The 25,421-nt window shown below is 36.0% G+C and overlaps 1 protein-coding gene across 2 annotated transcripts in view; it reads right to left on the bottom strand.

Annotated features, from left to right (window-relative positions):
- Positions 1 to 406: 406 nt before the first annotated feature.
- The window catches only part of Tmprss15 (transmembrane serine protease 15), a 99,571-nt gene continuing 74,556 nt past the window's right edge, over positions 407 to 25,421 (bottom strand). For both annotated transcript variants that reach the window (XM_075953666.1, XM_075953674.1), the window contains 7 exons: positions 18,473 to 18,568; positions 15,290 to 15,339; positions 14,968 to 15,154; positions 10,645 to 10,826; positions 8,959 to 9,054; positions 4,214 to 4,353; positions 407 to 562 (listed from right to left, as the gene is read on the bottom strand). In XM_075953666.1, coding sequence (XP_075809781.1) covers positions 407 to 562; positions 4,214 to 4,353; positions 8,959 to 9,054; positions 10,645 to 10,826; positions 14,968 to 15,154; positions 15,290 to 15,339; positions 18,473 to 18,568 — 907 coding nt within the window. The remainder of the gene's footprint in view (positions 563 to 4,213; positions 4,354 to 8,958; positions 9,055 to 10,644; positions 10,827 to 14,967; positions 15,155 to 15,289; positions 15,340 to 18,472; positions 18,569 to 25,421) is intronic.

Here is a 25,421-nt window from a genome sequence, read left to right on the forward strand (position 1 = left end):
AGGTGAGTTACAACAGTTCATTTCAAACAACAACATATGTCAGGTAAACTATCACAGTTCATTTCTTTATGTAGTTTTGCTTAAATATATGTTAAAGTAAAAACCTTTACACAAGAGAAAAAGGTAAGAATGATTCAAAACAAAGAAAACGATAAAGTTCATAAAATAATAATTGTTTATTATCAAACAAAAATTCATTTTAGAGTTAATTCATGTTGCAGAGATTGATTTTAATTTCTTGTTTTTCTTTTCTTCTTCATCCCACTGTTTAAATGATTCAATTTAATAGAAAGGCTTTTTCTTTCTTCTCATGAAACTCTCAGTTGCCATGCTATTTTGAATAAAAGGGAAAAACAAACAAATAAACCAAAACTTCCCAACTTTCATTCTTGGGTCAGGAAAATGACTAATGTAGAAAACCCTGTATCCACTCTACAAACTCTGAGACCCGGACATATACGCCAGGGCGATTAGGCTGTGCACATTTGACTCCAAATGATGTCACACCAACAAGAAACCACCTGTTGTTTTCTTGACACATTAACGGTCCTCCCGAATCACCCTAAAGAGTGAACAACCAAAAAAAGAGTGTTAATCAGTATAAGCAAGTACAATTGGTGCTAAGATCACCAGTCAAAAAAATAAATGTCCTGACATATGATCGACTGCCAAGTTCTCACCATATGTTGAGTCATCAGAAATTGGCTCCTGAAGGAGATGGGGCAAATGGTAACAAGAGAAAGTCTATCATTCTGATGGAGCATTTCTTAGCAACTAGTTCCTGACTTTCATTATTGTGTGTCAACATAGTCAGACATTCTCTAAAATGCTGCAATAATAAGCCATGTCAACATCAACATGCCAATCACTATATGATGTAACCTGTGAAGTATCAGACAAAGCCTCCCCACAAACAGCTACGCTATTCCACGTGATGATTTTAGGAGAATGAAGTGCTCACATGGCTTTAGATTTTGTTCCTTATGTGACTGCAAGTGTCAAGTACCAACCACATTAAAAAACCTTAAAATTTCAACCAAAATAAGCAAATCTCTTACTTTCTAGCAATCAGAACATGTGTTTTTATTTAGATTTTTGTCACAGTATAAGTAATAAGTATCACTTATATTACTTGTTAAGTAGTAAGTGAAGTTGATCCTGTACAGTTAATCATATAGGTCTTATTTGTGCATAATGATTCCTCTCTAATACATATAAAAGTAGTATGGACATAAAGCAGCATTACTTAATTATAAAAAGATGAACAAATATTTTTTCCCATATTAGTTATGCAAAGGATTCTTGTTAATTATTTATTTGTCATTTTTTTTGAGTAGCCTTTGTTGGCCTGAAACTGGCTATATAGATCTGGTTAGCACTGAACTCACAGAGATCTACTGGCCTCTGCTGGAATTAAAGGCATATTGATCCAAAATCACTGTTGTAATAGAGTATTTAAAATTTGGATCAGTGTTAGAAATTTACCCTGAGAGACCTCCTGCCTGATATTTTAACCATCCTTTGGTGCTATATATAGAGAAAAAGGTGGCCTGTCAAAGCAAACCCTGCTCCATTGTTGGGCATAGAGCAACACAAGTGGCATTGGAAATTCCAGGTTACCTATATTCAAGGTAATTTAACAATTGTGCCAAAACTGTCTAGAGGAAAGACAGCAATTTTTCCTTTTGCATCCTAAGGACTTGATTTTAATATGAGAAATATTTATTGATGTAGGAGTGTCATATATCAATCTGTTGATTTCATTGGTTAAGCAATAAAGAAACTGCTTGGTCCTCATAGGTTAAAACATAGGTGGGAGGAGTAAACAGAAGAGAAGGCTGGGAGAAAGAAGCTGAGTCAGGGAGTCGCCATGATTCTCCCACTCCAGGCAGACACAGGTTAAGATCATTCCTGGTAAGCCAGCTCTGGGGCTACACAGATTATAAGAAATGGGCTAGTCCAGGTGCGAGAGTTAGCCGAGAAAAGGCTAGATATAATGGGCCAAGTGGTGTTTAAAAGAATACAGTTTCTGTGTAATTATTTCGGGTAAAGCTAGCTGTGCGGGCGGCCGGGTACAGGGGACTCAGCCCCGCGCCGCTTCTAACACAACAATTTATGGGAAGTTTATTGCTCATGATGTCTTATATATGATTTAGAATTTAATTAGATATTTTTAAAACAAGTTATCTGGTTCTTTCTATTTTATGAAAATAATTGACATTTTAATAGGAAAGTATAAGGTATTGATGTTAGGGTCAAATGTTTTAATTTACTTTGTGTATGCTAAGTCTGTTGAGTGGCAGTGATCCATGAATCTTGAAGAAGGCTTGCTGCCTTTCTTCTGGGTGTCTACATGGCAGGGGGCCTTGGCTGTTTCAAATATATAACTTCCTATTATCTAACCTTATCATGTTATTTATATTATGTAAATTCTTAGACTTGATTTTATAATTTGTGCAATTAGATTTCTTCTATTATTTCAAAGAAATGCAACTATTTAAATTATAAACTAATGCAAGAACATAAATATTAAAACTAATTCTATGTTTCTACTTTGACACTATTTATAGTATATAAGAATATGTAGTAACTAACTTCTTCAAATGTGAAAAGGTTAGTGACTATTTCTCCTTAGTTCAATGGTTCTCAAACTTTATTATATATTAAAGTCACCTGAAGACATAAGAAAGCATACATCATTGGTCCTCAATATAAGATTCTAATTTTTTTATATATATATATTTTTGCTACAGGGTTTCTCTGTCGCGTTGGACCCTGTCCTGGAACTAGCTCTTGTAGACCAGGCGGGCTTCAAACTCACAGAGATCTGCCTGCCTCTGCTTCCTAAATGCTGGGGTTAAAGGCTAAGATTCTGATTTGCAGGTATGTGATGGACTTTTAAATTTGTAATTTGAACTAGTTCTAGGGGAAGCTCATCCATTTGATGCAGTGTAGGCTATGTTTGTGAAACTACTGATAAACTACTGATGAATTAGTGATGCAGTTTCTGAATGAATAGTAAAATGTCATTAACTCTTTTTATCAATGAGAAGATATTCTATAGTCTCTTTTATTGACTTTGAATTCAGAAGACTACAATATGCAAACTATTGTCTGCCTGATTGGGCAAATTTTGAGGCTAAAATCCCAATGATGCAGTGAATGTATTCAAATAATGATATATTAAAAATTTGAAATGATGTTATTATTTCACCAGTTAATATTAATGTTGAAACTAGAAAGTCATGTGGCAATCTAGAGTGATTGTTGCTCAATAAAACAGCATTGTATTGAATAAAATATTTCTATGCATTTGGAATTTAGTTCTTGCTAATGAGGAGCATGGTTAGACCCTGTAGAAAGAGAGCCAAGTAAAGATTTCACAGATCTGAAATGAGTTACTTGCATAATGCAACTCAAGATCAATAGCATTAGCCATCATATTTTCTACCTCATTTGTGAACTGTCTGCCATGCAACCCCCATTAACTATAATTGAAATTGCATAGCTGATTTCCCTCTTGCAAATAATTCTATAAATCATATCTTAAGTGGTAATGTTTCTTATCTTTAGCACATTTTTCATTTTATACGGGAAGTATAAAGACCCACAGGTAAATTTTAAATAAGTGTAAAGCTGTTTTATTTTTAATGTTCGTCAAGGCAGAAGAAATGTAAAACCAATCTGAAAGTTTAACATAATTGAGACATTGATTTAACTAGGGAAAAACCTACACATTTATCTGCCTGTCTGTCAAAAATAGTTGTCAAATTATGTTATATATGTTTTACTGTATGAAACAAGTTGCTACACTTTAACACAGTAAAATCATGTTCTAACAATATAAATGGTTACTTTCACATGTATGAATCATTTATTTATTCTGTAGTTTAATTTAATGCAGTCAATCTAGATGCATTAATATTTTATTAATTTCCAAATAATTAACACATGCCATAAAATGTATTTAGTAAGTCTCCTAATAAAATCCCCTAATTGTATTTTAATGTTTGCTGATTGCCTTATATGTGTTATCTTACTTAACCCTCTCAAAGTATAAGTGGCTTGTCTAGGGTCACTCATGGCCAATAATCCAATTTATCATGAAAGGTTTGGAGTTAAGGGTCCTTGGTGATTTCTTGACTCCCCAGTTATGACTAAGCAAAGGAAATGCTGCCTTAAATGTATACTATGGCTGCTTTTCAGTAGTTACCTGACAAGAATCAATGCCTCCTTCTTCATATCCTGCACATATCATATTTCCAGTGATGTTGTATTCTGGCAGCTGTTGCTGGCACTTCTCGTTGGATACAAGAGGAACATCAGCTTCTTGCTGCACATTAACAGTAGAACCTGCGCAAATGGGTGATGCAGACAGCGAGTCAGTAGTGATTAACAGGCCTCCTTGAATGAAACACCATCCATCTTATTTATTCCAGCGTTTTGCTCTCATTATCAAGTACTGTGTGGCGGTAGAATGGAACTAACTACTAACCTTGCACTTTCAACTACATGGCAAACCCACCTGCGCTCTTTGGCAAATGGATCACAGCAACACGTTTCTTTCTTTCTTTCGTAAGGGGTAGTAGGAATTATGGATTGATCTAGGGTGGTCTTTAGGCATTTTCAGTGATTTTAAAAGAGTTACGGTACTGCTCATAGAAACCAAGTCTGCCAGAACAAAGAGTTCATTCATGGAAATCAGCACCAACTTGGAGATTCAGAAGAGCTTTTCATTTAGCACCTGAGGAGATGCTCTCTCCTGTATAATGGCATTCTGCTTCTTTGTGGTCCTTTGTGTATAAGCAGGTGCACACTGAGCAGAGGACAAAGCTCCGATGAACTGTGCTCTGCTAGGGGGCAATCAGCTTGCCATCTCATGCAGGCGAAGAAAAGGGAAGTAGATTTCAGCATTGTGTATTTGCATTTGTTTTATGCAACTAATAATTCATTGGAAGTGTGAATCTCTGCTTACTGAACTGCTATCCCCAAGAGGCTTGGGAAACAAACAGGTGCTAGTTCCTCCAGAAAAAGGCACTACATAAGCACTCCCTCATGATTAACAATTCTATTTGGTGTGGCAAAAGAGGTAGAAAGTTAAAGGTTATTTATTACATCTGTAAGGCAGCCTTGAAAAACATATGCAGTCTCAATTTGAGCCAAGTTTCACTTATACATTAAAAAATTAAGATATTAAGAAAAGACCCAAGTGTGTGTTTATGTGTGTAATTTAAGTACAACAACATACTCATATATAAATACAAATAAATATGTATAATACATATATATATATGTATATATATATACTATGTGCATATGACTCACATATGTTGGTAAACATGTAGCTAGCTATTTGTTATTTAGGGAAAAAAATGTCCCAAATCTTCCCTCTTCTCTACTTATGGCAAACAGTTCTACCATGGATAATTTAACTCTGTAGTGACAATGGTGAAAATCAAGTTGGGAAGAAAATGAACAAATCACTGTTGCTTCCATAGTGCCAATCAAGTCAACAATACAACCCACCATTAGCTCCTAAAAACTGACAGACAGCAAACATGAGAGACGGAAAGAGAAAAGTCCAACCATTCTCTCTCATTGGCTCCATGAAGATCAAGGATAGGATAGGTGGACAGACCTTAGTTTTACAATAAAAACAGAAGCTTCTCCTTGTGTTTGTCACTGGATAGAAAATTAGTTTGAGTAACAGAGCTCCTTAGTAAAGGAAACTATGAGCGACTTCTGTGTATTTAATATTTCTTTCTTTTATAAAATTTTACTTTTATCACTTTTGAGTTGCGAGTATGTGTGTGTGGATATGCATAAGAGTGCAGGTGGCAGGGGAGCGTAGCACAGGATGTCTCATCCCCTAGAGCTAGAGGTAAAGGCAGTGTGTTGTGAGCTAACGAGCCTATGTACTGGGATGCGAACTCAGGTCCTCGGCAAGAACAGTGTACACTCTTAACTCTGAACCATCTCTCCAGCCATGTCTGTTTCCATGTGGATGATTGAGAACACACACACACACATACACACACATACACAAATACACAATTATAAACAGATATATGGCCAAATTTGCTTATTTTAAAGTACTAATTGTCTAACTGTAAGAGTTATGTCTTCATTTCTTTCTAGTAAAAAATATACTCACAACTAGCCAATTAATTAGTAAAATAAACTTATAAAATCAGAAAATAGGATTTTATGAAGTTGCATAGATATAAATTATAAGATAAAATTAACAAAACTCATGAAAAAATGCAAGAAGAGACACATGGTCTAGCCATTTCGCTCTAAATGATTCTTTTGCTATTTTCCCCCTCCTGGCTCCACACTGCCTTTAGAGACATTTTAATATAATTAAAATATATTTTAGGAATAATAAGCAAGCCATGCTTGCTCAGCTCCAAAAAAATCTTGCATTGAATAAAGAGTCTTAAATTTTGTTAGCAGATAATTTGTTTTTGATGTCTACATTGTGGCTATAAATTGTTCTCTTGAAATTTGAAAGATAAAACATCTGTCTAGCAATAATTTTACTATTTCAGTTTCCAACTTAATAAGTCATGACATTTTTCAAGAAGAGAAAATAAAAAAAAAATATAGCCTTCGACTTGAATATACTTTATGGGCAGCGGTCATTAGCTACTGTCAGCCAGACAATGTGACCGTTGTGGATTATTATGTTGAGTTGCCAGGTAGGTGAGCACGGGCCTCAGAACTTGATGCTTTCTTTAATAAGCAAACATTTTTTCCATTTTTAAAGATCACTTGTATTTATTCTTTAACATGTTTATACACACACATATCATCTCTTGGTCATATTGATGCAACTCCCCACCCCCATTCCATTTAAAAAGTGAAATAAATAACTGGAAGGAATAAACATGTGCAGTGTATTTACACAGGCCAAGTAGGATGTGGTGATGAGGTTTCCTATTGCCACGTCTTACAGGAGCAAAGGCGGAAAACTACTGGGCCATCACATACATTTTCTCCACAGGGCATTTTCAAAGTGAAGGCTTTGATCCTTAGACTAGACATTTCCACAATATTTGTGTGTTTTTCTTAAATACACGTGGGTCATTTATCTATCATGGTTATAATTTATGACTATAAAAGTTACGTGATCCTGCCAGGCAGAAGTGTCCTTCCTTTTTGTGTGGCCCTACTGAACACTCAAAAACCTCTGTTCAAGATGGGGTAGTCCTGGAAGGAATCATGTAGTCAGAGAGTCTTGTAATTGCATTTTGATGGCATGAATATCTTGGCTATAATATAAAATTTGTTCACACATACATACACATTCTGGTTAACTGTATTTTTAAATTTATTTCTCACTATATATTGAAATCAAGAAAATAATGATATCAATGTATTGGGGGAGGGGACTGCCTCCTCTATGCTACACCAATGTGCATGCCATAATTTAGGATTCATGTATGCATTGCTTGATATTTAAGACATATCATCTATCTCTTTGAGTGTTTATCATTTTCTATGATAGACCTTCAGAGTCCTTTATTCTGCACTTTGAAAAGAATAGAACTTTGTTGTTATTTATAATTCTCTTACTGTAGGGATCACACTGGAGTTCTTAGTTCTGTATAATTATTGCGCATTTGATCAATATAACCTCCTCTTCTGCTCCTCCTACCATCTAATAATCATTGGATGTCAAGTTCTATGCCTTCAACTTTTAATGTTTTACCATGTAAGTTTCCCCATGTATTAGTGTGCTTAGTTTATTTCACTTAAAATAATTCTCAGTTTCAAACACGATGATGCAAATTTCAATATTTCACCATTTTATACCGGAATCTCATTCCATTGTGGATATATACTACATTTACTTATTTTCCTTTCTGTGTGTTTTTGACACAGTGACTCATCATGCATTCAGGCTAGCTTCAAACACCCAAAGCTTCTTCCTTAGTCTCCACCTTAGTCCAAATCACTCAGTCCAATTACCATCTTTTCTTTATCTGTTCATTAGTGCTATACACAGGTTGTCTCCTTTTCTTGCCTATTGAGAACAATGCTGCAGTGAACATGTTATATGTGGAGGTCTTAGCATGGGCAAGCTAATTTCATTTCCTTTGGACATCATATACAGTAGTAGTACTTTTACATCATATGGTAGTTCTATTCTGAAATTTGGAGGAACATATGTGACATTTCCCCAAAGGCTATACTAATTTAGATTCCCATGAGAAATAATCTTAATTCTCCTTTCTTTATCTATTCATCTGCATATGTCTTTTGTTTTCTTGTTTTTAGCTGCTCTTCCTGGGGCTAATGTGATATCTATGTGGTTGTTGTGACTTCCATTCCCTGGGTAACTGGTGCTGTGACTTAAGGATATTTAAGGGGCATCAGATTTGTGTTTGGAAACATTCCATCAATAAATCTTAAGAAACCAATAATATACAAATGTATGATCTTATATTTATCTTCTATTTGATACCCTTTGCCAATAGGTAGAACCAGCACATTTAACTTAACAGAGATCTTCTTCTCATTCTAGAGAATTTAATGTGAGACTATAACACCACAAATAAAGACAACATTGTTGATTGCAAAAATGTAAAAAGGCAATAACTTCGCTCTTGAGATGAGACTTCATTTGCACATGTGAACATAAAGTTATAGAAACTTGGGTTATAGTCATTTCAATATGTATATATTTATAATTCATCAGTGTTTTATTATGCTAAACTTACATATTGGTCTTTGAGTTTTCTGGGTTATGGTATTGGATTCGACACAATCTGAAAATATTTGGAGCTACTATATAAGTGTAAACATGAATATAATCCCAATAAGTGTTTTAGAATATTCTGCAAAAAATAATAGGTTAAAATATGTAAAAATATTGAAAATATTCACAGAAAATTTCAATAGCATACTTTTTTTCTAGTATACATTTTCTCATTTTCAAATGTGATAACTAACCTCCGTTTTCAGTAGCTCCCCAGCCAGCAATTGAACAAATTCTCCCTGGACTGAATATTTGATTTTCTTCTGGTAAACAAATAGGCTGGATATAATCTGAAAAATCAAGCAAAACAAAATAAACATCAGAAATAAAACAGAACATCACTCATGTTTCTAGGAAATTTTTCAAAAAACAAACATTGCAACATTTAATATAAAAAGTTTGTATTTGAATTTCATTATACATGAACAACTTCAACTATTAAGCGACAAAGGCATTTGAGAACAGTCTTTATTTGTCTGTGTTAGATGGTATGGTGAACTCTGGATTCCTCTCCGTCATTCTCTAATTAAACTTTTTAATATACATAATGCTTTAGTTCATGATTTATCATTTGATTTTTATTTTTTGTATTTGATTTTTTTTTTTTTTTTGGATTTTCGAGAAAGGGTTTCTCCATAGCTTTTGGTTCCTGTCCTGGAACTAGCTCTTGTAGACCAGGCTGGCCTCGAACTCACAGAGATCCGCCTGCCTCTGCCTCCCGAGTGCTGGGATTAAAGGTGTGCGCCACCACCGCCGGGCTGTATTTGATTTTTAAATAACCATGGTACTCACTTTTTTGTAAAAAGTGAGGACTGTTCTTTTAAATTTTTGTTTATTTTCATTATATTAAATTTTTGTTTATTTTAATTATACGTGTGCATATACATATATGAATGCTTATATGCATTTATTGATATGTGTATTACATGTATGTCAAATATCACACATTAGCATATTGAAGGCAGAGGACAACTCTAGAAAGCTAGTTCTTCCACATCATCTTGTGGGACCCAGAAAGTGAACTACGGTCATCAGGCCTGTGTGAAAGTACCTCTACCTGCCTGTCTTTGCCTGCTGAGGCATCTTGCTTGTCTTTTTAATGTTCTTTCAAAAGGTTAGTTAAGAAAAAATATTGGATGGTGTTTTAAAATATTTTTTGACACATTGAACCGCATTAAAACTACTTTTCCTCCAATTGTTTTATTTGGATCCAGTGGAAGCATCATGTTTGACTATTCAGCATCAACTTACAAGTCCTTTGATTTTAGTAAGCCTTTGATGCCCACTGGATGCATGAAAGACATAGAAACGAAGATTATCCTTGAGGACAGTGTGATGCTACTCAGGACTATAATGGCCTGATTTTCCATAATCCATATGTGGACCAATTCCATGAATTTAACTCTCATAACAAACAAGAATATAATCCTGATCATTATTTTATAAGGTTCTGCAAAAATAAGTTGATTTTATAGACAGCGACAATGTTGCCCAACCGGGCTTTAGAAAAGACTTCAGAGTAATGGCTTAGATTGAACAGAACTCTTTAGGAGAAATTTCACTTTATCGGATGATAGTTTATAGGCATTTGAGACAATTCTTCATTGGTTGGTCTAGTGATATTTTTGGGTCTCATTTAAAACTGTCTCAATGTGTATAACATATTTCATTAACCTATCTCTTTTATCTTTGTATCTTGCTTCATGCATTTTGGCAGATAGACCTATGTTTCCACTGAATGACCTACATGAAGAGGACGGGTTGAGATCCTTCTACTTCTCTATAAGAGTTCATTTAACCCTGAATTGCTACTGATGATATTTCAAGTCTCACTTTGGATTGCTATGAGCAGATTAGATGGCTAGATAGAGTTCTCTTACCTGTGTAATTCACTTTAAATTCAAGGTGCATCATAACAATGTCATTGAACTTTCTTCTCCTATCATAATGAGGACTGATGACAATTTGATCGATTACCCGTCTTTCCACTTGAGGAGAAGTCAGATTTGATTGCATATGCAGGCCCAGGACTGCTGTCCACCTGGTTGGATCTACATTTCGTCTGAAGATTGTGATAAGAAAATATTTTCAAGTAACTTTCCATCTAAAAGAGAACTTTCCAGACGTTATCTAACAAAAGCTAGAACTGACAACATTTCCATTTTATAGTATTCCTTGATTGCTCTAAGCAGTGTTTCTTTTAAGGTATTTTTTTCTTATTATAGTTCACTGATACAGAAATTGGGACATACTTAGGGACTGGCATTTCATGTTTTGATACAGGTGTATATATGATGTTGAAATGTTTAAGTCAAAGTAAACAGTACATATCTCTAGCATTTATTATTTTTGTGAAATTACTCAAGATGCTTACTTACACCTTTTTGAAACATATGTCACTATTATTTGGAGCCGTACTGTTGTTCAATAGAAAACTAACCTCTACTTTATGGCCTAGCCTTACTTTTTGATCACATTTCCTCCGATTCTCCTCTGTTTGTGCTCCTTATCTTCTGGTAATCACTATTGTATTATTAATTTCATGTAAATCAAATTTGCTGGGTTCCACTTGTGACTCCATTTTAATATTCCTAATTAAGTTACAGAAGCTTAATTAATGTTATTTTTCTTCTACCATGTCTTCTCAAACATCTTGTGTTGTTGTATTAGTTACTTTTCTATTGCTATAAACAAAACACTATGGAAAAGGCAACTTATATAAGGAAGAGCTTATTTGGCTTCTGCTTCAGAGGAATAGATAAAAAAAAGCCTTCATAGATATTATTTCTGTTGAAAAGGAGTGATTCTATGTGTTTTCATTTTTTTCTTCCTTCATAGATCCTAAATACTAGCCAAAGTGAAAGAACTGGGCTAGGAGTATAACTCAATGGTAGAGTGCTTGGTTAGCATGTGCAAGGCCTTTGGATTGCTTGCTAGCTCTGAACAAAAGGAGATAAGGGAAAATAATAGAATGTAATATAATAGAAAAAAGGAAGAAAGGAAAGGGAATGAAATGATAGGAGGGAAGGCAGAAGACAGAGGACAAGTGGGCAGGTGGTCATATTGATAGCAAACCCTAATTCTTTGGATGCTATTTGGATATTGCTTCTTCAGGTGTAGAAATTGACTTCATTCTGTGAAATTTAACCTCTCTCTTCTAGGTGTGGTAAAACTGATTATCTTAGAATTTAAGGAAAGAGAAAGTTTGGGAGGGATAAGAAAGGCATGCCCTCCTGACCTGTCAACCCCAAAGACTAGCACACATCCTAGAACAACAATATTGCACCAGATAGGTAAAGTGAGCTCATCCCCAAATAGTGGTGTTGCCTCAGAAACCAATGTTTCCAGAAATAAAAATAGTATGACAGACATGGAAGAGCAGCATGATAGTGAAACAGACAATAGCATAGGTAGGATTTTGTAATTGTAAACTGAACCCCTCCTCCATTCTAACATTACTATAAATGACTCAAGAACAGTCTCAGCAAGTTTGCCCATAACCCTGCTTTCTCCTAGCATAGGTTGTTGAATTCTAATTATTCTCTTCTGAATAAGATGAAGATCCAAAGAATACAGCCAATTATAATTTTAAAAAGTAAAATTTAAGATATTTCTGAAATTGAAACTGCAGAGTAGAAAATCCTCCAAGAATTATCAAGAACAATTTGGAAAGCAACATCAGCCCAAATTGTATAAAATTGGTCAACTTTCAGTAACTTACACATCAATTAGTAATTATCATGATTATTCTAGTCACTATAATAGCTTGGTAATGGAAGAGCATGAGGCTACAGTAAGTACAAAAAGAAGTGTTAGTATTATGAAAAGTGAATAGAAAACTAGTGCATGCCTGATTTCTATCCTGCTCCTGAGTAAGTATAAATATTGTTGAAGAGAATGAAAGCGAAGTAGAAGGCACTGGGAGGAAACCACAAAATTATCATTATCTGCCTGCGGACCATTCATAGAAACAAGGAATCATTTGGAACTCCCTCCTTTACATGACTTCCAGAACAGTCCATGCGCTTGTGGTTTCTTTTTCACTTAACTCTACCCACTCCTGCTCTCTTTCTTGGCAACTCTAAGTGTTAGAATACTTTAGGATTCTGCTTTAGGCCTAAAAAAAAATCAACCTATATTATACATTTAATCTATAGATAAAGTTATCCAGTGATACCATGAATTCAAATATCAACAGCATGTTATTATACTTCAATCCTTGTTTTTCTAGAATTTAGAGCCAAATTGACCAGTATCAATAAAGACCTACAACCAGACATTATGTAGAGAGACAGTCTAAATTGGAGGTTGTCATCAGGTTCCACCCCCTCAGCGCTTGAAGAACTCCAGAAGAGGAGGAGAAAAGACTGTAGGAGTCAGTAGGGATGGAGGCCACTAGGAGAACATGGCCCACTGCATCAACCAAGCAGGGCTCATATGGGCTTACAGAGACTGAAGTGGAAAGCATAGGGGCCTGCATGGGTCTGCACCAGGCCCTCTGCATACATGTTATGATTATTAGCTTGCTGTTTCTGTGGGAATCCAAACACATGAGCAGGTGTATCTCTTATTTTTTGCCTGCCCTTGAGACTCTTTTTGTCTATTAGGTGGCTTTGTACAGTTTCGATATGAGGGCTTTTAGCCTTGGGATATTGTGTCTTGTTTTGTCCTGTTTGGCTGTGGTCTCTTGGAGGCCTGTTCTTGACTGAAGAGGAAATGGAGAAAGAGGAGGTCTGGGTGGTAGGGTTGATTTGGGGTATCTAGAATGAGGGGAAGGAGAGGAAGCTGTGATTGGGATGTATTATGTGAGAGAAGAACCTATTACTTAAAAAAAAGATAGTTGAGATATGTATAAAAACAAGAAACCTTAACTTCCTTTATTTTTACTATGTTTATGTTCTTATTTCCTCATCTCAACATTATAAATTATATCATACACTGTTACTTTTAGTCACCCCTGAATTATTCCTCATACCTTTTGCTTATGTGTCTTTCTTAATAAATTTCCATCATCTTCAGCTGTGATCCTAGGGTACCATCATCAATTTCTATTTGTTTTTATTTTTTTGCAATTTCAGTTTTTCTTGGCAGTTTTATTCCTATACATCAGCCTGATTAGATAAGGTTTTTCTTCAGCCTCTACAAGGTTTTTCATCATTTATTATGGCCTTACGGTTCCTCATCTAGACTGTACTTCAATATCTAATGTTATTGTTGCCCCTTTAAGAACCACATCAAGTAGCAATATGATCAACAGTAAAAATGTTTACATGATAGGTTGAGCCTATAGAAAATAAAATGTTCTTTTGTGCCTTCTCAGATGACCCTGTTTGCTCTAGGATACCTTGCTGAGGGAGGAAATAGTTCTCTATAGGTTGAAAAAGAAAAGGGTCCATGGTGGAAACTATCAGTTGCTCACAATATCAGGAAAGGATGCTAGAGATAAAAGGGAATATTATGGCTGAGGGATGAGAGCAGAGACATTAGTGATGAACAACAAAGAACTTGCAGTTGTGTAAGAGGCAACTAAGAGGTCTTGAAAGGAGGCAGGCTATGAAAATTAAGGTCAGTGTTAGCATGCCAGCTAGTTAGCTTTCCTGAGACCACATCCAAATTTCCCAGGAAAAGTGAGTGTTATTGCTTTATTACAGATTCTTATTTCTTCTGAAGGTAATTGAAACAATATCTAAGGGAACCTTCCTCTTTTTCAGTAACGAAATGCCAGCCTATCTTGTGTTAACCTGCTTATTGAGTGAATGGTCCATGAACAGTACACAATCAGTTCCCTGGTTGGGTTAGGGGATTATGCACAGAGCATATGGACTCAGAATCGGCTCATGATCTGATAGCCCAGAGAACCAACCATTTCACAACAATTATCACAAGCATTGTTATGGCTGTACTGTGAGATCATAGCTTATTTCAAAAGCTTTTTCTTCCAGTTGGACCGACTCCCCCTCCCCACTCAACTATTGAGAGTTTTTCTCACTTTTTCTTAATTTGTCACATTTACTTAATATCTCTTAATAAAGCTTGCATTGTTCTTTGCTTACTCCTAGATGAATATGCATATTCTGTCTTTATTAGCATCACACAGAGGACATGGAGACACTGTCTCAAGTCAATCTTTGGTGATGGTGAGGGTGTAGCACCCTGGCGTATGTGTGATTCATGCACAAGTGGGCCTTCACATCCATACTTACCCATAGACACAGTGTGCAGCAGACACTAGCCATTCACTGCTGACGAGAGACGCACCACAGAGCAGCTGGTCTCTGTAACTGTCTCTGTAATACAGAGCCACAAGCCAGGGCCACGACCCTGCCTCGGCATCACTTCCACCAACGATCTTTGGGTTGACATTCAAGGCCACCATTTTTTCTCCACATGCTATCACGATAATTGAAGAAATGAGATATACCATATTTTTATATGAAAATTGAAGTGCTGACAAAATAACTTCAAGTGACATAAAATTCTGTCTGGAATTTTAAATTGAAGGCTTAAAGAGTGACAAATACTTACATTTATGGTTACAATGTAGCATAATCAATAAATTTTGTGAGCACTGAAGACTACAACAGAAAATAAGTTTTTGTTAGTTAAATAGACATTTAAATATGTATAGCAGATATAAAATTCAGGAAAAGCTGAAATCCACAGAAGAAAATCGCCCACTGGAGGGAGGAGGGGGACCAAGTGTAAATTTTTGAATGGAAAAATAAATAAATAAATAAGAAAATGGCCCACCTGAATACCAGATAGGGCTGTGTTTATATTTTGTAACTTATCTTTATATAATTTCAAAAAATTACTCAGTATCAACATGATTATAATAAAACCTCGTGTATTGGAATTTCATGGAGACTATGAGAATATTTTGCTATGGAATTATCATGAATTAAAGATAATATTTGATCTATGATAGATATTGCCATTTTGCTAACACCAACCTTGAATTTCATTATTTTCTCATTCTTAGGGAATATGTTTCAATACCTCTAGTATTTATTTAAAACCAACTACCTATAACACATAACGGTTGTAAATTTTGAAGTTTTGGTGAGAGTAACAAAAAGTGGTTTTTTTTCCACAATTTTATGAATAGATAATGTTTACTACAGGTTGTATATTTTTAGCACATGAATTTTCTTTCTTTATTATCCAGAAAAAAAAAAACCTTAATGATATACACTATTCCTTTAGTTTGGTGACACTATTGAGCAAATTATGAATTACTTGGAGAAAATCACTTAATACTGCAAATAATTTTGAGAATTAAAATAACTTCTGAAGAATTAATGGGAAGAAAATGTATGCCTGGGTTATGTTGCACTAAGAGATGGTTCATTCAGGATACAGTAAAATTGGTTAGTGCTCCCCAGATTGGCAATAATTGAAACTAATGAACGGTTCACATATGTATTTACCATTTAAAATATTTAGACTATGATTGGCTGAAGTAACAGAAATTCAGACTGCCAATGAGGACCAACTGATGGCAATCAGCCTCAATATCATCGGTTTCAGTGCTATTTAGTGATGACTCATCCTGCTAGGCTGTGCACTTCCTTCTTCAAGTGAGAGATGAAAAGCCACAGGCTATGCTTCCAAGAGAGCAGACGTGTGCATGGAAAGCATGAAATAATAAATAAGCACAGACTGCTGAAAAAGTACCACGTACAGTTTGGAAATTTGTTTTAGGAGCCAAAAACGTCCATAAAGAAAATTTGTTTGTAAGGTGTTGCACAATTCAACCAGCAGAGGGCAATGTTACACCAGGAATCATGGTACTTCACACTTCTGCTGCTGCTGCTGAGGCGATCCATGCATTAAATAACACACGTTTGCATACATGTGCAGACATGTAGAATTAAACGTTGTGTACTTAAGTATTTACCTGAATGAGGTGTGCAAATTGCTTAAGTTCTTTTACTTTGGGAAAAGGATAAAAGGAAAAGCACAGAAAAATGCTGTATGCTCAATCAAAGCACCTCCGTGATTTTAGAACATGCTTGATAAAGCTTATTTATAAGCACATGAGCCTACATCCTATTAGTGATATTCTCTTTTAATGTACAAGACAATTTCAATAGAAATATAGGAAAATGTATTTTATTAATAATCAATATGAATATGTCTCTTTCTCTCCTCTCTCTCTCTCTCTCTCTATATATATATATATATACAAAATGCCTCAAAGTCCGTTTTCTTTATGATGCCCACATGTGTTTGAATGAAAAGTAGTTTATAGGATGTCTCATAGAATATTTTCAAGTCTCACAAAAACTCTTTTCAGATCTACAGTACTCAGCAATAAAAATCCATATTTAATATGGCTTCTAAGACATTGTTACTAGTCTTCAAAAGAACAAACAATGCCAAATTAATTTTTATCAAGCACAGGGTAGTTAGAAGTTCATTATCATTTTGACAAGACATTTCTATTTTTTTCTGGTAACTTCTTTCTAATATTTCTTTTTTAAAACAAGGATGCTCTTAAAGGCACCATTTTTATATGACACATTATATGTACAATAATAATTGTACAACAAATAAATAAAAGCATAAATTAGTTAGCTAAGGAAATGAATGAGTCGCTATGTCTCAGATTTGCCAGTGCAGCATAAAGTGGCCGATTCAGAAAAGGATTGAGGGCGTTTAACTAATCTTTTTTTGTTTTGGTGTAAAGTAGGTAAAGAGTGCATCTATAAAGTCTTTGTTAAATGTCATGAATATAGGTGTAATAATGGCATTGATATTACTTGATCCTGACACCATTTCATAAGAATGGAATGACATGCTCCTTTTCTGAAGAATGTATGCAATTATTTTGAATGACCTTTAACTATTTTTTTTCTCTTTCTTGCTAATACTTAATCTATGAAACATGAGCAGGTATAATTCTCAATCTACCAGAGAAACATGAATTTGATAATGCTTTATAGAAAGGAAGCTGGGAAACCTGTTTGAAAACTTCCAAATGGTTTAGCTCATTTCTGGTGAGACTCATGATATCATATCCGTCAACATTGATACAAAATACTACACTGCAAAACCCTTTTATTGATACTAAATATGGTCCTTACAAATTTGATTTACTGATTGAGCTATGGGAGTGCTGGCTTTCACCAATAGTAGAATCACACGATGCTATTTTTAACATTGAGTCTGTTAGACCAAATCCAGTGATAATAAGATAATAAGAGAGAGAGAGAGAGAGAGAGAGAGAGAGAGAGAGAGAGAGAGAGAGAGAGAGAGAGAGAGAGAATATAGGCCCAATTATACTATTTTAAAAGGATATTCATATTTATTTGCTAAGAAATATAGTATTTGATTCTCATCAAACCCTTTGCCTTTTGATAGTCGTCTGAGGAGTGTTGACCCTCATTCTAGGACTTACAATTTCTTTTTATGAAGTTTAAGAATTTAGAATATGAGAATAAGAAAGGTATTAAGGTACATCATCTCCCTTTCTGTATGCCAGAACTTTAGCTACTTACATTTCATTAGACTGTCTTATAAAAATGAGAATCAGACAATCCTATCAGAACAGACTAGTTAGATGGTGCTTTGCTTTACACAAATAAAGAAAAGGAACAACTTTCATGTCTATGTGGTCAGTATATGGTACCACTGACATTGACTTCAAAATATTTTCTATCTAATTCTGTTTACCAAATGAAAATAAAACATCTTAGTGCCCACCTGGGTGTTAGTGTCAAGCTGCCATTAGGGGCTTTGTTTAAACTCACAAAAGGACCATCTCCATCAGAGAACGTTGTCATTGATGAGTTTGCACTTCTAAGGGAGGAAAAATGACATATAAACAGAAGATAAAACTACCAACAAAACATGTTACATTATAAATCATTTAACGATGTATATCCTGAAATAAATTATTTGATGGCCTGGGAAGAGTAGAGGGAGGGGAAACCGTGGTTGGGATACATTGTATGAGAGAAGAATATTTTCAGTATAATATCAATGTTACTACTACAAACCATTAGCAGAATTATTACTAAAGACATAAAAAGAAGTCAATTTTTGAGAAATGCCTTTAGTACTGGTTTGCATATCCTACAGGATTTTACAAAGATTGCTACACAATTCTCTTGAGGATCTGATGTCTTTTCCATTTGTCTTTTTTTCATGTGTTTGTGTGCTACTGAATGGATGCCGGTAGTTCAATGGGTCAATTTATATAAAATTTGAAGGAAATTTAAATAAAATAAAAATAAACACAGCACTCATGGTTTAAGCCTTTCTTTTCATCTTTCAATAAAATCAAACCCCTAAAAACTACATAATAATGTAATAAGTTTTTCAGAATTTAGTTTTCAATTTTTTTTTTATTTTTTTCTTCTGGTATTTCTTTAAATTTAAGGTCTGAGCAGTCTTAATTCAAAGACAGAAGACACAAGGCTACTCTGAGGACCTCTGTCTGCATCCTGGATCTGTAGTTGCCAACTCGTGAGCTACCACAGGGTGGCGAAAGATACCTCCATGTAAACAAGGCACCCAATTCTCCTGAGTCCTGTGGTATCTGCATCTTCTTCTGTGTGTCTTAGTGACAAATTTTTCTCCAGTTTCTTTACTTGTACCTTAAAATTTAGCTAGAGACTCGACTTTCAATTCTTAATCTTGTTTCAGTTCTTTTTATTCATTCAAGACCATAATCTTAATATAAAACTATGCCTTTAAGTCTGGGAGGTACTGGGTGGGACAAGGGAAGAAGGAGAGAGGGTTAAAATGATGCAATATGCAAGTGAAAAACCCCAACTGTTAACAACAACAATCCTTGCGTTTGGATTGTAAACATCCTGATTTTACTGGTATTTATGGCTGTCAGGAGACAATGTAGTTCTTACCCTTCCTTTCTTTTTTTGGAGGATGGTAGTGGGGGTTTCAAGTCAGGGTTTCTCTGTGCTGCTTTGGAGCCTGTCCTGGAACTAACTCTTGTAGACCAGGTTGGCTTCGAACTCACAGAGGTCTGCCTGTTTCCGCCTCCCGAGAGCTGGGATTAAAGGCATGCGACCCCTTTGCCTTGCTGTAGTTCTTATCTTTTGAAATGCCATATTGGGTCTGCTGTTGCCTCGCTAGAATATTCAGTGTCTCCCTAAAATAATACCTAATAGCCACGGTGTGTTTGGGTGCACAGGGAATGTGCATGGAACAGTCAATATTCGCATAATCAATGAAAAGGAAAAATATTCAAAGGGCAAATCCTCCTTCTTCCAGAGTTCACCATAGACTGAACATTCATTTGGCATTTTCCAGCCACTGCATAGAGGCTCTCTCTAATGCCCCAGAATTTGGGATATTACACGTTCTTTTAAAAAGCAAATAAATTTAATGAAAGAACACAAAGCCACTAATATTCCTTTAATAAAATCCCAAATCGATTTAGCAAAACAAAGAGAAGCATTGCTATTGTTATTTTTGGAGATTAAACTATCTTCTCATACCACATGAGCATGCATTTGCTGCAATTTAGATTACAAAAAGGTAGAGGCAGGCAGGGGAGCATAGAAAAATGTAGAGCTCAATAAAAATTAATTAAAAAAGGTAGAAGTGGATATAGAATTCTAAGGGTTTTCTAGGCTAACAACTTTAATAATGTAAAGTAGTTCTAGGTGAAGACTAACACAGTCATGTGAGAAGAGAATGTAAATCAAGAGCTCTGAATTTTATCAGCATGTACTTTTTGGTAGAAGTCATCAAATGAATTTAGAATGCTAGGCCTCCTGAATGAGAAGAGGCTTTGTTTTTCCCGCTGGCTGCAGGCTTCAGACAACTGGAACTGATTAGTACACTTCTATGCTGTGAGGGTAAAGTCCATGGTGATAATTGCTCTCTAATCTCCCTCCAGACAGCTTTTTTCTTGTGTTTACTCATTGTTAAGAGTTTCTCATTCTGCTCAAGGTCTACCACCTTTGAGCGTTCTTCCAAGAAATTTACTAAGTCACTTGTTTTCCAGCAGACTTTCACAGGGCGCTTTGTCAACATCAGCAGCTGTCACTCCAGAAAATGTTAATTACCCAGAACCACTTTAGATCTATGGGATCAGGAAGTTGGGGTGCAGGCCCAGTGGGTTGCTGTAACCAGCTTATCAAATGATTTTAGTGTCTGCTACAGAATGGGAAGAAGGTCATGCTGAAATACAAGCACTGTTTATGAGAGTTGTACAAGGTTTTGTCTTGATGCTTTCATCTTGATTTCCAGCTATTTGAATCTGTTTTCATGCAGAAAATGGAGAACACCATCAAGACATCTACATTAAAATGTATGATTGCAGATATGTAGATTTTTTAGACAACTCAATTTCCTTGCTCTTTCCCTGTTCCTTTGAAATTTCTTTAAGATATTTCAGGGCCTATCAATACCTGTGGAAAGGTAAGTAAAATAGAAAATATTGACTCATGATTTTTATAAATATCCTAACCTATCCTATTCATCATATATCTACTGTTGGTGATATATGGTTGACCTCTGCATAATGACTTTACCACATGGGTTCTAAAGGAAAAGAAAGCTAGAGGATGACCTTTAAGAATAATTGACAGATGTTCTTCCCTTGGGAATCAAAAACAATGTTCCATGGTGATGTTGGTGCTGCCCCGAGATCAACTGGAGATATATTCACATGGAAAAAAAAAAGCATGTTCTTTTCTATGTGATTCAGGTGAAAATTAAACAATGAAACAGACTGCACTTAATTATGTAGCTATATTGACTGAGGCTTGCTATGTATCCCAGACTGATGTTAGTTTTAATATACATCCCGAGTTAACCTTGGACTTTCAATACTCCTGTTTCAGTTCTGTGAGCTAGGATTACAGGAGCGCAGCATCTTACCGTCTCTGGTTTGCTAGAAAACAGTATACCTTTACAACAAAATCTATTAAAATAGTCACATAAGTAAAATTCCAAGTTTGATCTCCACATCAGAAACCTAAAAGAATTGTAGTTTGATTCACAATAAACAGAATATGAAACAGCAAAAGTTTAAGAAAAACTATTAATAATGGTCAAAAAAGTAATCAATAAATGAAAAATAAAATATTAACAATCCTTTGTGATGTCATTGTAATGAGTCTTTTTCTGTCCCACAGCCAGCTCCCAAATGAACTGGAGACTTATTATTAATTATGAAAGCTCAGCCTGTAGCTTAGGATTGTGTTGCGGGAGGTCCTTCTGCTCCTCCAGCCAATAGCCTCTGAGATACCAGCCCATTGGGGCGTGGTCTCTCTCTTTAAAAAAGCGGTGTCTTCCCTCCTTGCTCTCTCTTACTTCCTGCTTCGCTTCTGGTGACTAGACTCCTTCCTGATTGCGCAGAGGGCTGTTGTCTGGGACTGTGATCTGTAAGTTTTTTCCCCTTTAAATAAATACCACCTTATTAATCATAATTCCAAACTGCTGTGGGATTGTTTGTGACTTACGCCTTCACCTGGAGCCCAACGTGGGGAGCCATTTGTAGAAGGAGCAGCAGGCAGGCCTGCTTTTCATCCCACCTGGATTCCACACAACTAGCTTAGCCCTGGGAATAATAACACGGAAACTGTACTCTTTTAAACACTGCTTGGCCCATTAACTCTAGCACTTACAGGCTAATTTTCATATCCCAATCAACTGATCTCTAATAATCTGTGTAGCATCAGTCTTACCGGGAAAGATTCAGCATGTCTGACCTGGCAGCTTGCTTCATGGCATCTGCCTGGGAGAGGGGAGCATGGCCTCTGTCTGCGGCGTCTGCCCCAGATAGCAGCAGCCTGGCATCTGAGCTCACTTCCTCTTCCTCCCAGCATTCTGTTCTTTTACTCCACCTACCCATGTTTTAACCTATGAGGGCCAAGCAGTTTCTTTATTATAATTAACCAATGACCTTCCTCCATCAGGATTGTTCCTAACTAGCTCTTGTAATTTAAATTAACCCATTTCTATTACTCTGCCTTTTACCTTGTGTCTTTCTAATCTTTATTTCTGTATGTCCAGCTCTGTCTATGTCTTGTTGTCATCGCCTCTGCACCTCGATTATCTGCTGCTGCTTTCTCTCTTTATCTGGAGGTTCCACCTATACGTTCTGCCTATCAATTCTCTGTTTAGCTCTTTATTAAGCCAATCACGGCTGTATCTTCACACGGTGTACAAATATTCTACAACATGTTGACACTTATTTTCAAAACGTTCTCCTAACTGGTATGAATGGAATCAAGATGATCGCAATCAATTAAATTTTTATGATGATTTCCAGACCTATGGGTTTTGATAACTCCAGTGCCCATCTCTACAACTGTCTGAAAAGATTAGATATTTAGTATCATACCATACAGTTTTACCTTATTTAGATAGTAGTGTCTTCCAGCAACCTATTTCTAAGCCATTCTTATTATTTCTATGGCTTATATTCCCATAAAGGGCTCTTCTGACTTGCAGAAGTCTATTCTATGCGAGAAGAGAAGCATATACATGCAAACATTAACACTTTTTAGGTCATTGATGAATTATAAAAATACAAAAGATTCTAGGGAGAGAAAAAGGGCTATCCCCAGGCTGCTTGAATGGTATTCAGTCTTCAGTCTCTCTTCTCAGGCCCTGCTTAGGTTGCCTCTCCTTTGTCTTGCTACTCAGACTGCATTTGCTGAGATAAGGATTCTTGCCTGCAGCCAGAGCTTAGGTAGAGATGTTTTAAGCCTTTAGACACACTAAAGCTGAAGGAATAATAATGCATGCTGCAAATACTGCAGCCCGGCCCTGTAGCTCATTTCACACCCCAAATGGTTTAAACCGTGAATAGAGTCAGGTGGGATTAAGCTAAAAAAGCTTTTAGAGAATGAGGGTCTTTCTTTTCGGATTGGAGGGAAAGAAGGGGATTGAGTTGGCAGGAGAGAGTTCAGGACATTTATAGACAGGGGGTTGGTGGTTGGAAGAGAGTCCGGACAAAGTATTGCACTCCGATAGTCTCAGCAGTGGGCACTTAGGTAACACTATGTCTGAACTGAATGTAACTCAACCGCAAATCTTATTCATTTACTACATTTATAGTAACACATCTACCATTCACCTAGAGAAGTTTTTAGCGAGTAGGCAAACTTAATGAAGTTTAGTTTTTTCTGACCTAAGCTCTTTAAAGTTTGGGACATTTGCATAGAAGTAATGAAATGTCAGTAGAAGAGTTGTCTTGACCTAGCCAATCCCTCCTCTGTGCATTGCTCCATAGTCACAGCAAAAGAGAAAACAATGGGTCAATCCTGCCATTGCTTTCTACTGTCTTACAGAAGTAATGGTGTTTGGATGAAAACAGACTGCTGGCAATGCAACCAAAAAGGTGTCTGAGAGATGAGGTTTTTAGGAGCTTATCAAGGAGGCGAGTTCTCTGCAGACAGTATCTAGAGTATGTGAATAGCATGCTCTCCCTTAAGTTTATCTTCTCAGTGTTACTGGTTTTATTTTCATTAATTTTATTTATTGTATGTATTGATATTTGTGTGTGTGTGTGTGTGTGTGTGTGTTGTGAGCTAGACAACTGATGTATACCCAGACATGCATCCTGTCCTAGCTCTTGGATTATACCTTGTTGGCACCCCTTGCCTATGTGCCTTGACCAGCCCTGTAAGGTAATGAATTGATCAGATATGAATTTTGGAAGCTGTCAAAGTATTGCAGTTCATTTGCTCCTCAGTTATTTTTAATTAATGAATTTTTAATTTTGACGCAGGGGTAATGGGTGTAATTTGCATGCCAGATGAATGATAAGTTCTCAGTACAGTGCATCATTTACTGTCATCGTTTTGGTAGTCATTTTCATACAGTAGGAATTATTTTTCCAAAAACTCATCTGGAGCTTCTTGCAATCCACCACACTTTAGTAATATGGAGCTGTGACTGGAGAATAGTCTCAGCAGCTGAAGGTGAGTGCTACCCAAACTGAGAACTTTGGTTCCATTTATTCCCAGGAAATACAGGGCATGTAGTTCTTTTTCTCATCTCCCTCTCTCTCCGTCCCTGCTCTGTGTGGTGTGTATTCTCATATATGAATAAATGAAATGAAAATATAAATATATTGTTTGGAAGTTTTAAGTAAAAGGAAAAAATAGAATGTATTTGGGGGACCATAAGGGAAGGGAGAAGAAGAGAGAGAGCGAGGAAAATGAGGAAGAAAGGGGAGAGGGTGGGAGAAGACAAAGTCAGTTCTCTCTATCCTGCAGTTCCTCTGGATGAATGGACTTCCTCGGGATGAATGGAACTCAAGTTCTCCGATTTTGTGGCATGCACCTTCAGCTGCTGAGACTACTCTCCGCTCACAGCACCTTATTACTTTGGTGTTGGAGGGCAAGAAGCTCTAGATCAGTTTTTGGAAAGATAACTTCTACTGCATGAAAATTACTACCAGAATATTCTGTAAAATGAAAATACAGAGTCACCAACATTAAAGGTAGTAGTTAAACCTTTTCTGATCTTTCTCATATCTTGTCCTGATGGGTTTTCTTTGTGTTGGGGGTGGGAGGCTTCATGGGTGTTCACAGTTGTAGTAAGTTAATGTTGTCCTATATACTTGAAGATATTTAGGACACTGACAGAAATTACATGTGGGAACCAGAATACTATCAATTTATGCCAGTATAAAATGCCAATTTTAATTTCAGGTTTCAGTACT

This window comes from Microtus pennsylvanicus, chromosome 1, assembly GCF_037038515.1.
Source record: "Microtus pennsylvanicus isolate mMicPen1 chromosome 1, mMicPen1.hap1, whole genome shotgun sequence".
NCBI classification, from domain to species: Eukaryota; Metazoa; Chordata; class Mammalia; order Rodentia; family Cricetidae; genus Microtus; species Microtus pennsylvanicus.